General features: G+C 48.4%; 1 protein-coding gene across 1 annotated transcript; it reads left to right on the top strand.

Annotated features, from left to right (window-relative positions):
• Positions 1-1,043: 1,043 nt before the first annotated feature.
• Positions 1,044-10,500, top strand: NEFH (neurofilament heavy chain). The gene is made up of 4 exons (XM_090292233.1): positions 1,044-1,996; positions 3,921-4,120; positions 6,019-6,143; positions 8,350-10,500. Exons 1-4 carry the CDS (start codon positions 1,114-1,116, stop codon positions 9,881-9,883), a joined length of 2,742 nt encoding a protein of 913 aa, XP_090148359.1. The 5' UTR covers positions 1,044-1,113; the 3' UTR covers positions 9,884-10,500.
• Positions 10,501-15,201: the final 4,701 nt, after the last annotated feature.

A 15,201-nucleotide genomic window follows, 5' to 3' on the forward strand; every position in this document is an offset into this window, starting at 1 on the left:
GAGAAAACGGGGCGGCGGGCACAACTTGTCCAAGGTCATTTGACCAGGAAATTGTGGAGTTGACTTCAGTGGGAAAAGCCTGGCATGAATGACCACTAGCACACCTGCCACTTCCCCCAACCCCATACAGGTACCAGCTCTTCCAATTTCGTGCCCAGTCCCAGGAGCGCCCCCCCCCCCTCTGGGTTTTCCGATCCTCACACTCAGCTCAGGTTCCTCCAGTCTGTGCAGGGACCCTCTGCTTCCTTCACTGAAGTTCCTTCTTGCTGGGGCCAGCTGCAGGATCTCCCACCTCCTATCCTGTCTAGACCACTGTTCCCCCCCGCCCCCCCCCCACACCTGAGCTCCCTCTCTCTCCCAGTTAAGAGTAGCCTTGCAGCCCTCCTCAACTCCAGGTTCCCCTCCCTTATTCGGAAGCGGCTGCAGAGCTTCTTGAGCCCTCTCCTGGTGACCCCTCTAGCTGGTAGGGGAACAGTGAAACTCCATTCAGAGGTCTTCTGTCTCTACTCTCTGTAGTATCCACCATGCCTCATTCAGGATTACCTTGCTCCCTCCCCTGTTCCCGCGCGGCTGCAGACACTGCACCACCCATCCTGAGGGCCTCTCTAACTATTAGGGAAACCTTGTGCCCCCATTTCACGTAGCAATCCCCTCATCTTACTGACTGTAGTCTTCCCTCGCCCCATCCCTAAGGCACTCTGCCCCTATTGTCATCAGTTCTCCATGTCCTCTCCCTGTTTCGGTCCCTTTCTCTTATTCTGAACACGGTTACAGGGTATTCCGGTTCGTATCCGGGGGTCCCTGCCGGGGACCCGCTCTGGGAGTTCTCTACCCCTTAACCTGGCCTCGAGGCGGGGGCTCCTCTGACGCCTCGTGGGTTCCCCTTCGTTCCTAGGTCCTCCCTGCCCCGCCCCTCTCACTGCGGCGGAGCCGGCCAGCCCCGGGGCAGCAGGGGAGGAGGCGGGCGGGGCCCTCCTCCCCCGCCTCCCCTAACTGCTGAGGGGCTGGACTCGGCCCGGCTGCTATAAAAGGCGTCCCGGAGCTGCCGCAGTGCCAGCCGTCCCGTCCCGGTCTCAGGCTCCCACGCCACCAGCGGCCGCACCTGCTCCAGCCATGATGAGCTTCAGCGGCACCGATGCGCTGCTGGGAGCCCCATTCGCGTCGCTGCACGGAGGTGGCAGCCTGCACTACGCGGTGGCTCGGAAGGGAGGCACGGGAGGAGCGCGCTCGGCTGCCGGCTCGTCGAGTGGTTTCCACTCGTGGACGCGGACGACCGTGAGCTCCGTGTCGGCTTCGCCGAGCCGTTTCCGCGGCGCGGCAGTCGCCTCAAGCACCGACTCGCTAGACACGCTGAGCAACGGACCGGAGGGCAGCATGGTGGCCGCGGTGGCAGCGCGTAGCGAGAAGGAGCAGCTGCAGGTGCTGAACGACCGCTTCGCGGGCTATATCGACAAGGTGCGGCAGCTGGAGGCTCACAACCGCAGCCTGGAGGGCGAGGCAGCGGCGCTGCGGCAGCAGCAGGCGGGCCGCGCTGCTATGGGGGAGCTGTACGAGCGCGAGGTGCGCGAGATGCGCGGCGTCGTGCTGCGCCTGGGCGCAGCGCGCGGCCAGCTGCGCTTGGAGCAGGAGCACCTGCTCGAGGACATCGCGCACGTGCGCCAGCGCCTGGATGACGAGGCCCGGCAGCGCGAGGAGGCCGAGGCGGCTGTGCGCGCACTCGCGCGCTTTGCGCAGGAGGCCGAGGCAGCGCGCGCGGAGCTGCAGAAGAAGGCGCAAGCCCTTCAGGAGGAGTGTGGCTACCTGCGGCGCCACCACCAAGAAGAGGTGGGAGAGCTGCTTAGCCAGATCCAGGGCTGCGGTGCCTCGCAGGCGCAGGCACAGGCCGACTCGCGGGATGCCCTCAAGTGCGATGTGACGTCGGCGCTGCGCGAGATCCGCGCGCAGCTCGAGGGCCACGCGGTGCAAAGCACGTTGCAGTCCGAGGAGTGGTTCCGAGGTTCGCAAACGCGCGGGGGTGGGGAGGACAGGGCGCCCCCTGCTGGTCTGGCAGCGATGGGCGGGGTGGTGTGACGCCAGAGAATGCTAGTGGGCTCTGCGTGGAGGTGGCTGGACTGGAGAGTGCGCTACTCAGCTTCCCTAAGCAAAGTGAATAATCCTTAGTTGAATAGTGATTTCCCTCTGGGTCTCATGTAGGAACCGCCCCCACCCTCCACAGCTGTGGCTTCACTTTTGGCTGCCCTCCTCTAAGGTCCATATGTTTGCCCTTTAACTCTGGGGCCCCTCGCCATAGTTAGGTAACCCTACTCCGGGACCCCTTTTCATCAGATTCTCTCTAATAGCTCTGAAGCAATGTTCGCTTCTGGTCACAGGCTCTGGGGACTCTTTGCCCTTCAAAGTAACCTGTCTTCCGTGCTCAACATTGCCCATCCCCCTTTCCCGCACACCAGCAGGGGACTCCATTCTTCTGATCCTTATCTGGCTCCTCCCCACTACTTAGGGGAGAGGTGGGGCATTCTCATATCTTTTCTCCCCAGGGGGCGGGGGTGGGGAGGCTGGGGTGGGGTGGGGGGTGGGACCATCATTACAACCAGTTGGTACCTGCGACTGAGGTGGCTGATGAGCCCTTTAATGTCCCCTGTCCTGACCTGGGAAACTGGGAACACTGGGAACCTCCTAAGTCTGCTCCCCTCCACCATGCTGCTCTGAGTCAGCTAGATTGCAGCTACAGCAGCCTTGAAGCTTTTTCCAGCATCTGCAGAATGACCTTGATCAACACTTATCCTCTCTGTTTTTCGTTTCTATTTGGGTTGAAAGATGGGGGTGGAAAGCTCCTTGATTCTCCCCCGACACCCGCCAAACTGTAAAACTTTGTGCATTGTTGTTGGGAGAGGGTGCAGGTATTTCGATGATTTTCAAACAGTTCTGTGATCCACAGTGGGTAAGACTCCTCACCTATCGGGATGGTTTTTCTAAATCTTTGTCAGCACTAGTAGGGAAAGCCAGGAAAGCTGGGATTTGGATGTGTGGCTTTTCCCAGCACCCTCCCCAACAAACTCTTCTGCAGTGGCAGAACTGTCCCCTCCCCCATCTCTGCAGCAAGGTTCCTCTTAGTGCAAACCCTTCTGTTCTCTTGGGCTTTGCCCTTCGTACAGCAGGCCATCCTAGGCTTCTGGCCTATCCCTTCCTCCTCCCACACTCCCAACTCAGGCCCTGGGTATCACTATCTCAGGATTCAGGACATTCACTTTCAGGAGATGTAGGCTGGTCTCTAGATCTCCACTGGCCCTGAAGTTCTGGGACTAGCAGCCCTTTGCTGGCAGGGGCCAGGTATGGTTGACATTGGCTCAGGGTCTCCAGTGCCAGAATGTGCAGCCAGAGGAGTTGGCACACAGGCCCCACACTCTGCAGTGACCTTGGGCTCTGCACAGTAGAAACCTGCAAGGAAGGGGCTGTGACTGCATGGTGGCTTACAGCACCCTCATGCCTTCAAAGGTCAAAGGCTCATGAACTTGTTCAGTACAAGTTCATAGTTAAACTCTGCTCTGCAAGTTCAGAATGAAACCAGGTTTCACATCTGAACTCCCAGTATGGCCAGTCCTTGCTGGGGAGGTGAAACAGGCATTAGGACCAGAAACGGAGGCTTCCTCTGCCCTGTAGGGTTTCTGGATCCTGAGTTGGAGAGATGGTCTAATCTTTGGAGCCATACAGATTTTTTTTTTGAATCCCAGCTCTGCCACTCACTAGTTGGGTGGGCATGGGCAGTAGCCATTTGTCTATAAGACAAAATAGAGTGAGCTTAGCATCCAAGATGACACCCAGCACCCAATAGGTCCTCAACCCATGTGTGTCATCTTCTGGATCTGGGCATTGGAACACATACCCAGGTGTGTTGAACCTTGCACTATTCCATTCTCCCCCAGTGAGGCTGGACCGACTGTCAGAGGCAGCCAAAGTGAACACAGATGCCATGCGCTCAGCACAGGAGGAGATAACTGAGTACCGGCGCCAGCTGCAGGCCAGAACCACAGAGCTGGAGGCTCTCAAAAGCACCAAGGACTCACTGGAGAGGCAGCGCTCTGAGCTGGAGGAACGTCATCAGGCTGACATTGCATCCTACCAGGTGGGCAGGGTGGGGCAGAGAGCCAGATCGCCTCACCTGGTTGGGTGACCTGGACAAATCACTGTCCTCCTCTGAGCAGGGCTGTAGTGGTCAAGACTATGGGCCTTGGAGTCAAACATACCAGATATACCAGTATGTCTTTATAGGTATGAGATCCCAGGAAATTTATCTGTATCTCTGAATCTGAATTCCTTCAATGAAAAAGAAAGAAAGGAAAGAAAGAATAAAAGAAAGAAAGTCTGTTTTGTAGAGCTGGGAAGGTTAAGGAGATGGACAAACTTTTTAAGAGATGAGTGTGGCCCTGGCTGGTGTGGCTCAGTTGGTTGGAGTGTTGGCCCATAGACCAAAGTGTTATGGGTTCGATTCCTGGTCAGGGCACATACCCAGGTTACAGGTTCAATTCCTGGTCGGAGTGCATACAAAAAGGCAACCAATTGATGTTTCTCTCTCTCTCCCTTCCTCTCTCTGAAAGCAATGAAAAACTGTCCTCAGGTGAGGATTAAAGAGAGAGGGAGAGAGATGATAATGTATGTTCTTAGCAGGGTTTGATCACAATAAAGGCATTTGGTAAACAGTAACCAGTGTCTGTGAGTGTAAGTAATGTGGGGAAGGCCTTGGCAGGTTTCCCATTAAAGACAACTGGCAAATGAAAACATCACTTAAAAATTTTTTTTATATAGATCCTCACTCAAGGGTATGTTCATTGATTTTAGGGAGAGAGAGAAAGAGAGAAAGGGAGAGATTAATCGACCCTGGACTAGGGATCGAACTTGCAACCTAGGCATGTGCCCTGACCAGGAATCAAACCCACAACCTTCTGGATGATGCTCCAACCAACTGAGCCACCTGGCCAGGGCAAAAACAGCACTTTAAAAAAAGTTATGCATTGGCCTTCGAGCCAAGTGTCGTTGGTTCAATTCCCAGTCAGGGCACATGACTAGGTTGCACGCCAGATCCCCACTTGGGGGCGCAAGTGAGAGGCAACCACACTGTGATGTTTCTCTCCCTCTCTTTCTCCTTTCCCCTCTCTCTAAAAATAAAACAAACAAACAAACAAACAAATAAATTATTTCTTTTTAAAGTTATTCTGTAAATAATATATGGCGATGTTAGAAAAGTTAGAAAACCAGGAAAGCAAAAAAGGAGGCAGTGAAAATAAGTTATAGTGGTTTACTTTAATTAATTAATTAATTTTTAGAGAGAGGGGAGGGAGGGAGAAAGAGAGAGAGAAACATCGATGTATGAGAGAAACGTCAATCGGTTGCCTCTTGCATGCACACCAACCAGGAACTGGCCCTGCAACCCAGGCATGTACCCTGACCAGGAATCGAACCAGCGACCTTTTGCTTTGCAGGATAATGCCCAACCAACTGGGTCTTACTGGTCAGGGCTATAATGGTTTACTTTAAGCAGAGGTTAAATGGGCCTGAGAACAGGAGAGAAGCTTCAACTCATTTCTGTGCTTCTGTATATTATCTCAGTTGTCAATAACAGATGCTTCCCAAGCCCTTCCTATGGGGCAGGCACTCTGGAGAATTGGGGAACCAAGAGAGAGCCAGAGCAGACAAGGCTCTGTTCCCACTGAGCATTTTCTAAGCTTCAGTGATCTGTAAAAATTTAATCATTATCCTACTAACCAGTGATAACCATTGTTGAAATCTGGTGTGTTTCATTCTAGACCATTCCCCAGGCTGAAGTTATATACATAGCTGAATTTTTGCTCCACATGGTTTCCATGTCCATGAAGGAGGTTCCCGCAGCTCTGACAGGGTGGGTGTTGGCTCCAGCTGCACAACTGGACAGGACTGCTTTGGGGTGCACGGTCCACCCCAGCTTCTCTGGTGCTGAGGGCCAGGCGTTGGCTGGTGCTTGACATGTAGGCGACCTCTCCTCCTCAGGAAGCTATCCAGCAGCTGGATGCTGAGCTGAGGAACACCAAGTGGGAGATGGCAGGCCAGCTCCGAGAGTATCAGGACTTGCTCAATGTCAAGATGGCTCTGGATATTGAGATTGCTGCTTACAGGTGAGGTGGGCCAGGGGGCTTCAGGGTGGTGCAGAGCCCTTGTATTGTTATGAGGAGCTAAGCCTTGGGCTTTGAGCCCCCAGTGAGGCAGCCTGCATGTCTTAAGAGATCATGATGAACTTTTTTTTATTTTTGGTAAAATATATGTAACGTCAAATTTGCCTTTTAACCATTTTTAAATACACAATTCTGTGGCATTAAGGACATTTACACTGCTGTGCAACCCTCACCACAACACTTTTCATCATCTCACACTGAAATTCTGTGTTCACTAAACAGTGACTCCCCACTCTCCTTTCCTCCATTCTCCTAGCCCTGGCAGCCACAATTCTACTTTCTGAGAAAAAAATCTTATTTATTTGCTTTTTAGATAGAGGGGAAGGGAGGGAAAAAGAAAAGGAGAGAAACATCGATGTAGGAGAGATACATTGACCAGTTGCCTCCCACATGCCCCCAACTGGGGACCTGGCCCGCAACCCAGGCATGTGCCCTGAGCAGGAATGGAATCGGCAACGTTTCAGTAACAGGCCAGCACTCAATCCACTGAGCCGTGCCAGCCAGGGCTGAGAAACAAAAATCTTGAGAGTGACTTATTTTCATTCCGACAGCAACTTAGAGGGTTAAAACTCCTCACCCTGTCCCCAAATCCAGCCAGAGGCCTGCGTTGGAGGGAAAAAAGGTACTTGAGTTGTCAGGGGCCTTTATAACTTTCTCTCTCTTAGGGTTTCTTAGCTCTCGGAACGTTTGTTTTCTGGGGAAATAAAATGGGAGTGATAATAACAGTAACTCCGTGGGGAACATTCGAAATCTTGCTCCCCAGCGTGTTCTCAGTTTGGCTCAAATAAATTCCTATAAATATTCTTAAAACTGAACAGCAACAACAAAATACAGTAACCAGGTCATGGGATTGTTGGGAGGACCTAAACCTTCTCATGAGCTAATCCAGATAATGCAGGTACCACAGGGCTGCCACAGAGAAATGCTCAGTAAATGGTAGCCATGAGAAAGTCATGAGACCTCCCAGCTTAGCACTTTCCTGCTGAGGAGCAGAGCTGCCCCCATGAGGGCCTGTCCCAGTTACTGTCTGCTGACCCTTCACTTCCCACCTGTTGACTTGAGGCTGTAGTCCTACTACTCAAAGCCTGGTTCATGAACCTGCACAATCAGCATCATCCGTGAGCTTTCTTAGGAAGAGATACTCTCAGCACTCCCCCCTCCAAACCTACCGAGTCAGAACCTGCACTTCAATGAAATTGCTGGTGATTTGTATGTCATTAACTTTGCAAAACACTGGTGTGTAGAGGGAACCCCACACTTACTCTGAGGCAGGCATTTCCAGGTCCTTTTTACTCAGCATTTCATTGAAACAACACTCTAAGGAAGGGACTCTTATGACCCTCTTTTTTCGCCAGTCAGGAAACTGAGGCTTAAAGAGTTTGAGTGGCTCGGCCAAAGTTACACATCTGGTGAGTAGGAAAGAGTAGAAACTGCTGTCATCGCCGTATTTCTAAAACTCAAAGGCTGAGAATAGTACAAAATGACAGGAGGTCCTTGAAATCCAAATGGGAACATTCTTAGACCTCTTAAACCCAAATGTATAAGTGTGAAATTCTTTGCTCAGGCTCTCAACTGCCTCTTGAATAAGATTTTATTTATTTATTTATTTATTTTTAAAAGAATTTTATTTATTTTTAGAGAGAGGGGGAAGGGAGGGACAAACATCGACCCTGTTGCCTCTCATGGGCCCCCAACCAGGAACCTGCCCTGCAACCCAGGCAAGTTTGCTGACTGGGAATTGAACCAGCAACCTTTTGCTTTGCAGGACAGTGCTCAGCCAACTGAGCCACATCAGTCAGGGCTCTTGAATAACATTTTAATTGTGGGACAATAAATGTAAATTTTGTTAAGGGAGGCACTCTCTCGAGGGCAAGTTTTCAAGGAAAAAAAAAGTTGTTCTATCTCATAAGTTGCAGCCTTAGTTAGCTGTATTAAATAAGAACAGTGCCATTGGGGTGTGGATTCTGGGAGTTCCTGGGATGATTTACTAAGTGAGTTTCTCCATTCTCAAAGTGCTCATGATTCATATTTTTCCTCTGCCAAAGTCCCTATCATGGACACTATGGACTTTCAGAGGAAACCAGGAAGACCCCAAAATCATCAATCTGCTCTGAGTTAACAGTAATGTGTTCCATTATCCATTCTGCAGAAAACTCCTGGAGGGTGAAGAGTGTCGGATTGGCTTTGGCCCAAGTCCCTTTTCCTTTCCAGAAGGACTTCCTAAAATTCCTTCCACATCCACTCATATAAAGGTCAAAAGTGAAGAGAAGATCAAGGTGGTAGAAAAGTCAGAGAAGGAAACTGTGATTGTGGAGGAACAGACAGAGGAGATACAAGTGACTGAAGAAGTGGCTGAAGAAGAGGAGAAAGAGGCCAAAGAAGAGGAGGAAGGGGGAGAAGAGGAGGAAGGGGGAGAAGAGGAGAAAGCAGAAGAGGGAGAAGAAGCAGCAGAGTCTCCCCCAGCAGAAGAGGCTGCATCCCCAGAGAAGGAGGCCAAGTCCCCAGAGAAGGAAGAGGCCAAGTCACCAGCCAAGGCCAAGTCCCCCATGAAAGAAGAAGTAAAATCACCAGCTGAGGTGAAGTCCCCTGAGAAGGCCAAGTCCCCAGTGAAGGTGAAGTCCCCAGTGAAAGAAGCTAAATCACCAGCTGAGGTGAAGTCTCCTGAGAAGGCCAAGTCCCCAGTTAAGGAAGAGGCTAAGTCCCCAGTGAAGGAGGAAGCCAAGTCCCCAGTGGAGGTCAAATCCCCAGAGAAGGCCAAGTCCCCAGTCAAGGAAGAAGCAAAATCACCAGCAGAGGTCAAGTCCCCTGAAAAGGCCAAGTCTCCAGTGAAGGAAGAAGCCAAGTCCCCTGAGAAGGCCAAGACTCTTGATGTGAAGTCCCCAGAAGCCAAGACCCCAGGGAAAGAGGAAGTAAGGTCCCCTGCAGACATCAAATCACCCGAAAAGGCCAAAAGCCCTAGCAAGGAGGAGGTCAAGTCCCCAGAGAAGGTCAAATCTCCCGTGAAGGAGGAGGCCAAGGCTCCCGAGAAGGAGGTTTCAAAGAAGGAAGAGGCAAAGTCCCCTGCGAAGGAAGAAGAGAAACCCCAGGAGGTGAAAGTCAAAGAGCCCCCGAAGAAGGTGGAGGAGGAGAAAGCTCCAGACACACCAAAAACTGAGGACGACAGCAAGAAAGATGGGGTGCCCAAGAAAGAGACTCCAAAGCCTGAGGTCCAGGAGAAGAAGGAACCTGCTGTGGAGAAGCCCAAGGAATCCAAAGTTGAAGCCAAGAAGGAAGAGGCAGAAGATAAGAAAAAAGCAGTGACTCCCGAGAAGGAGGGTCCGGCCAAGGAGAAGGAAGACGCCAAACCCAAAGAGAAGACTGAGGTGGACAAGAAGGAACCAGATGACGCCAAGGCCAAAGAACCCAGCAAAAGAGCAGAGAAGGAGCCAGAAAAGTCGAAGAAGGAAGAGACGTCAGCAGCACCCGAGAAAAAAGATGCCAAGGAGGAGAAAGCCACAGAGGCCAAAAAGCCTGAGGAGAAACCCAAACCAGAGGCCCAAGCCAAGGAAGAGCCCAGCAAGGAGGCCACCACACCTGGCAAAGGCAAGACAGAAAAGGCTGAGAAGTCCTCTAGCACAGACCAGAAAGACAGCAGGCCTCCAGAGAAGGCCACAGAAGACAAGGCCGCCAAGGGGGAGAAGTAAGGTAGGGTGAAAGGAACATCTAGAGCAGCCAAAGAAACTCAGGAGGGTCTGGGAGCTCAAGGGTTGGCATAACAAATTTTTATTTTTTTTCTCCCTTTTCTTTATATAAGAAACTCCGCTTAGATGATGGGGCTCTCCTTCACCAAACAGGAATTTCTGTTAGCAATATGTTAGCAAGGAAGGGCATTCCACCCCTTATTGCCCATCCCCCGTGCCCCAAACCACCCACCCCCAGGCGATGGACCACTGTGTTATGATAGCTTATGTAGCAGAATGTGATATGTGCTGAATACCACACGTAAACACTTGACTGTAAAAACTGCCCCCCTCCTTTCCAAATAAGTGCATTTATTTCCTGTATGTGCAACTGACAGATGGCCGCAATAATGAATGAGCAGTTAGAAACACATTATGCTTGAGATGTCTTAACCTATTCCCGAATGCCTTCTGTTTTCCAAAGGAGTGGTCAAGCCCTTGCCCAGAGCTCTCCATCCTGGAAGAGCTGGAGTCGGTGAGGCTGGCCACTGGCCACTGAATCATGCCAGGGCGCACTTTTCCACTGGAGTCCACTTTCAATTGCTTCTGTGCAATAAAACCAAGTGCTTCTGAAATGAAAATGCTGCTGCTGTTATTTATTCTCTTCCCCGAGCAGGCCAGGGGACAAGGCCAGGGGAGGTCTAGACAGGATTGAGCAAGCATAGGGGGTCTCTTGAGATTCTGGGACCTGTTACATGGCTTCCCTTGTATTATTTCCTGAGCAGAAACCATGTGCCAGGCAGTGTACTAGATGCTTTATTTTTATGATCTTGTAGACAGATGGCCTAGTGCATGGTTTCTTAGTGTGGCCCATGGATCACCTACCTCAGCATCATCTGGGAGCCTTATAAAAAGGCTTGATTCTACCCTAGACCATTGTATTGGAATCTGAGAGGCAAGCCTGGGCAAGGCCAACTCCCACTTGATTCTCATGCATATTGAAGTTTGGGAACAGGTAAGGTTCTAAAGACATTTGAACAGTCTATTTATAGAGTCTGCATATGTCCTCTTTTGTAAGGAGGAATGAGCCTCCTGAATGAGGGGCCATATGTAGCTGATTCACCTGAAGTGAAGATTACAGTCATCACTACTGGGAACAGTTTGTCAATAGTAGTCACTTACCTGGACTCCAACATGCTTCTCCAGACATGATTTTGAAATCTGTGTTCTTGTGGATTCATGTGGGGTCTTTACTGTTAAATTTTCGTATGGTTTCCAACTTTAGGACTGTCATTAGCCCTTGTTCTGTTAGCCTCTCTCCTGGGAATTGCCTCTTTCCCTGACCCAACCAGATGGTTCTCAGAGCCACCAAATTCTCTAATTGCCCTATAACACTGGTCACTGGTGATTGGTCCAAGGATGGCCACCTGACCTCAGCTGAGCCAGTGAAAGCCCTTCCCTGGGATTTTAAACTTGTCTGTCAGAGAGGGCAAGATAAATAAATAGACAAGATACCTAGTGAGTCATGATAGATTTCAAGCCCCTGATTCTGATGCTCCTTTCCATGGCCATTCTTTGAGCCAGTAAAGTCCCTTTTTACCAAAGTTCATTTGGAGCATAGCTCTGTCATTTGCAACCCGACGAGTTCTGAATAATAAAGTGACTTAAGGAAATGGTTACTATGTTAGAAACCAAGTGGCGATGTCCAGAGAATGAGCCAAGTGCCTCCTCAAAGTTCTGCCTGAGGTCATCTTAACCTATGGCCCACACTTCACCTTCAGCAACCACTGTCATCTGTCACAGGTCTGAGTATTTAAAAGAAAGACTGCCAAGACAATTTAGGGTGGTCACATTTAAAGAAGGGGGTCCTTATATGCCATTTTAGAAATTGTTTTGACTGGCTTTTCAAGTTATCAAACACATCCTTGAACTCTATAAACACCTAAGCATTAGTTTTCTGAGCACTCTGTCCCAGGGAAATCAGACAGACCCCCCACAAGCCCTGGCACATAGCTACAGTATCAAAATTGGGATCTGTGTCTTGTCTGAAAATGCTTGAGTTCCCCAAACTGTTTATAACAATAATAACTACCACTTATAACCATATTTTTACACAAATTCTCTCAGCCCCATGGGAATTTTTCAAGGTAGCTATTCTGATGCTTATTTTAATGGTGAGAAAACAGATTAGGTGAGTTGCTCAGGGTCACACAGCTAGTAAGTGGTAGAGCCAGGATTTAAACCTAGAACTTGACTCCAGAGTCCTTATGTTTTCTCTAGTACCATACTCTTGAATCCTGAGCAAGCTGCTTTGGTCTTTTGTTGGTTTAATTTTGGTCACCAAAGGACTGCTACTGCGTAGGATCACAAATGTCCCAGTTTGCCTAGGATGGAAATGCTTCCAGGATATTGGGCTTTCAGTGCTAAAGCTAGGAAAATCCTAGGTAAATGAGAATGAATTGCTCTCCCTAGTGTTTGGACAGTCAGCTCAGCACATTTTAGGATATTGCAGATGGTATAGCCTATAACAATTGGCTTAAACACTATTATGGATTGCATTGTGTTACCCCTTACCCCAAATATGTATGTTGAGTCCTAACCCCCGATTTGACTATATTTGGAGATAAAGTGTTTAGGGAAGTAATTAAGGTTAAATGAGATAATCAGGGTAGAGCTCTAATCCAATAGGACTGGTTCCCTTATAAAAAGAGGAAGAGGTGCCAGAGATTGCTTTCTCTGCATGTACAGATAAGAGGCCAGGTGAGACACAGTTAAGAGGGCAGCCATCTATAAGCCAAGAACCGTCTCACCAGAAAGCAATCCAATGGCACCTGATCTTGGACTTGTGGCTTCCAGAACCATGAGAAAATTAATTTTTGTTGCTTACGCCAGCAATCTGTAGTATGTTGTTTGGTGGCTGGCCTACCTGAAACACTCAAGGATGGTTCAGATGTAGGCCCAGCTTCATTCACGGGCTGAAATGAAGTCATTAGGACTCGGTCCTGCCTTCCTTGTCCTTCCGATCTGTTTTCCTCAACATTGGCTTCTGTGATAGGCAGCTTCTGAAATGGCTCCCAATGTTCCCCACCTCCTGTTATTTGTGATTTTTTAATCTCCTCCCCTTGAACGTGAGCCTGACCTAATAACTTACTTCTAAGGACTAGAATATGGCAAAGTAAGGGTACGTCATTTCTAAGAGTAGGCTACAAAAAGGTTCTGGCTTCTGTTTTGCTTGTTTTTGCTTATTCTATCACTTGTTCTGATGGAAGCCAGCTTCCATGTTGTGAGCTGCTCAAAGGACAGGTCCAGACAGCAAGGAAATGAAGGAGGCCTCTGGCCAACAGCAAGTGAGAAATGGCGGCCCTCAGTTTAATAGGAAACGGAATCCTGCCAACAACCACATGGGTGAGCGTGGACACAGACCCTCCCTGGCTGAGCCTTCAGGTGAGACTGCAGCCCCAGACAACCACCTAACGCAGCGTTGTGAGAAACCTTACAGAGGAAGCATGCAGTTAAACTGTGTCTCAATAATAGATGGGTGTTGTTTTAAGCTGCTAAATTTTGGAGTAATTTGTTACACAGAAATAGGTGACTAATACAGTTTCTTCCTCAGGAAGGCCTTCTTTTTCATAGAGATCCTAAGTCACTATGGGCTAGTACTCTTCCAGGTACAAATCAGGGAGAGAGAGAGATTCTATCCTCACTAGTTCAACCAAAGTCTGAGGAGTCAGTGTTACTATATAGTGGTGTCAGGAGCCCATCATGAAATTAATGGAACATACTAACGGAGCCTGCTGGGTCATATGCCAGAGTTTAGGTCCAGGAATGGAGTCAGCCCATCTGAATTACATTAACTGAACCTGACATTTCAAAACTCAGAAATACAGAGGATTCTAAAATCTCCCAGAGAGAGAGAGAGGGGGAAAAAAACAAAAAACAAAAACAGGATAATAAAGAACCAGAATGATCTCAAACTTCTCGACAGCAATGATGGAAAATGCCCAGAAGTCTATATTAATATAATAAATGTAAGGGTAGAAAAAGGGCAATTTAAAGTATACAAAGTCTCAAAAACGTAATTCCCATAAGTTCTTTATCTGAAAGTTACCAGAGGACATGCTCCAATAAAAAGAGAACATAAGCCAAAACAAACAAAAACAACACCAAAAACAAAAATCCCTAGGAATATAGAAAACAAGGTCTACAACAAAGAAGAGACAAGAAGAGAAACTCCAGGATGATGACGAAAAGGAATTAAAGGACAATAGCTATGCAGCCCCTATCCGGTTTGGAGTGGGTATGGGAGGAGAAGGGGAGTGCCAGGAACAAAAATTAAACTGATAAATCTGATCTACCATGTATAAAATTGAATTGAAAAACTTATTGAAGTATTGGAGAGTGTAGTCAATTTCAAAGAAAACAAATAAAAGGAAAGCAATTATTAACTTCAGGACAAACAAAATATTATATAGAAGAGACAGTGTAAGTATGACTGATACACTAGTCAATTCAACAAGAAACAGTATTTACATGACAAAAGCAATGAATATAGATTACACTCAAAGGTAAGATAAATGTGTGGGAAAGATGGGGAAAGGGAAAGTGGAGTGCATAATTAGTTAAAAAATTCATCTCATACAAGTTTGGAGAAAGTGCTTAAAATGGATAAAGCGAAGGGAAGACTGAGGAACAATCACAGGCTGGAGGAGACTAAGGAGACATTATGACTCAATGCAATGCAGTATCCTGAACTGGATTTCAATACAGTAGGGGAGAAACTAGTGAACCAAATAAAGTCTATAGTTCACTTAATAATGTACTTCCCTGGCTGGTGTGGCTCAGTGAATTGAGTGCCAACCTGCAAACCACAAAGGTCACCAGTTCAATTCCCAGTCAGGGCACATGCCAGGTTGTGGGCCGGGTCCCCAGTTGGGGGCGTGTGAGAGGCGGCCAATTGATGTTTTTTTCGTACATCGACGTCTCTCTCCTCTTTCTCCTTCCCTTCCCCTCTCTAAAAATAAATAAAATCTTCCAACATTAGTCTCTTAGTTTTGACAAATGGACCATGATTGTGTAAGATATTAACATTAGAAGGAGCTAAGTGAGGGTATCTGGTAACTCTTTTTAAGTATATATTTGCAACTTTTCAGTAAGTTAAAAATTATTTCAAAATAAAGTTTTATTAAAAATTGACACGTCAAGAGATTGCATATGATTAAAAATGCAAAGGTAAATACCATAACCTAAGACCTAGAGTTGAAGATAGAAGTTGAGGACACGGAGGCCCCTGTGCATTATTATAAACAGATAGTAACTAGTTAAAAAATAGGGACCAAAACATC

The sequence above is a fragment of the Furipterus horrens genome, unplaced genomic scaffold (assembly GCF_987537825.1).
Source record: "Furipterus horrens unplaced genomic scaffold, mFurHor1.1.pri manual_scaffold_11, whole genome shotgun sequence".
In the NCBI taxonomy this organism is placed as follows: domain Eukaryota; kingdom Metazoa; phylum Chordata; class Mammalia; order Chiroptera; family Furipteridae; genus Furipterus; species Furipterus horrens.

Coding starts and splice junctions, on each gene's coding strand:
- NEFH (XM_090292233.1), top strand. CDS start 1,114: ATGATGAGCTTCAGCGGCACCGATGCGCTGCTGGGAGCCCCATTCGCG. Junction 4,121..6,018: donor CTGACATTGCATCCTACCAG/GTGGGCAGGGTG, acceptor TCTCCTCCTCAG/GAAGCTATCCAGCAGCTGGA. Junction 6,144..8,349: donor ATTGAGATTGCTGCTTACAG/GTGAGGTGGGCC, acceptor TCCATTCTGCAG/AAAACTCCTGGAGGGTGAAG.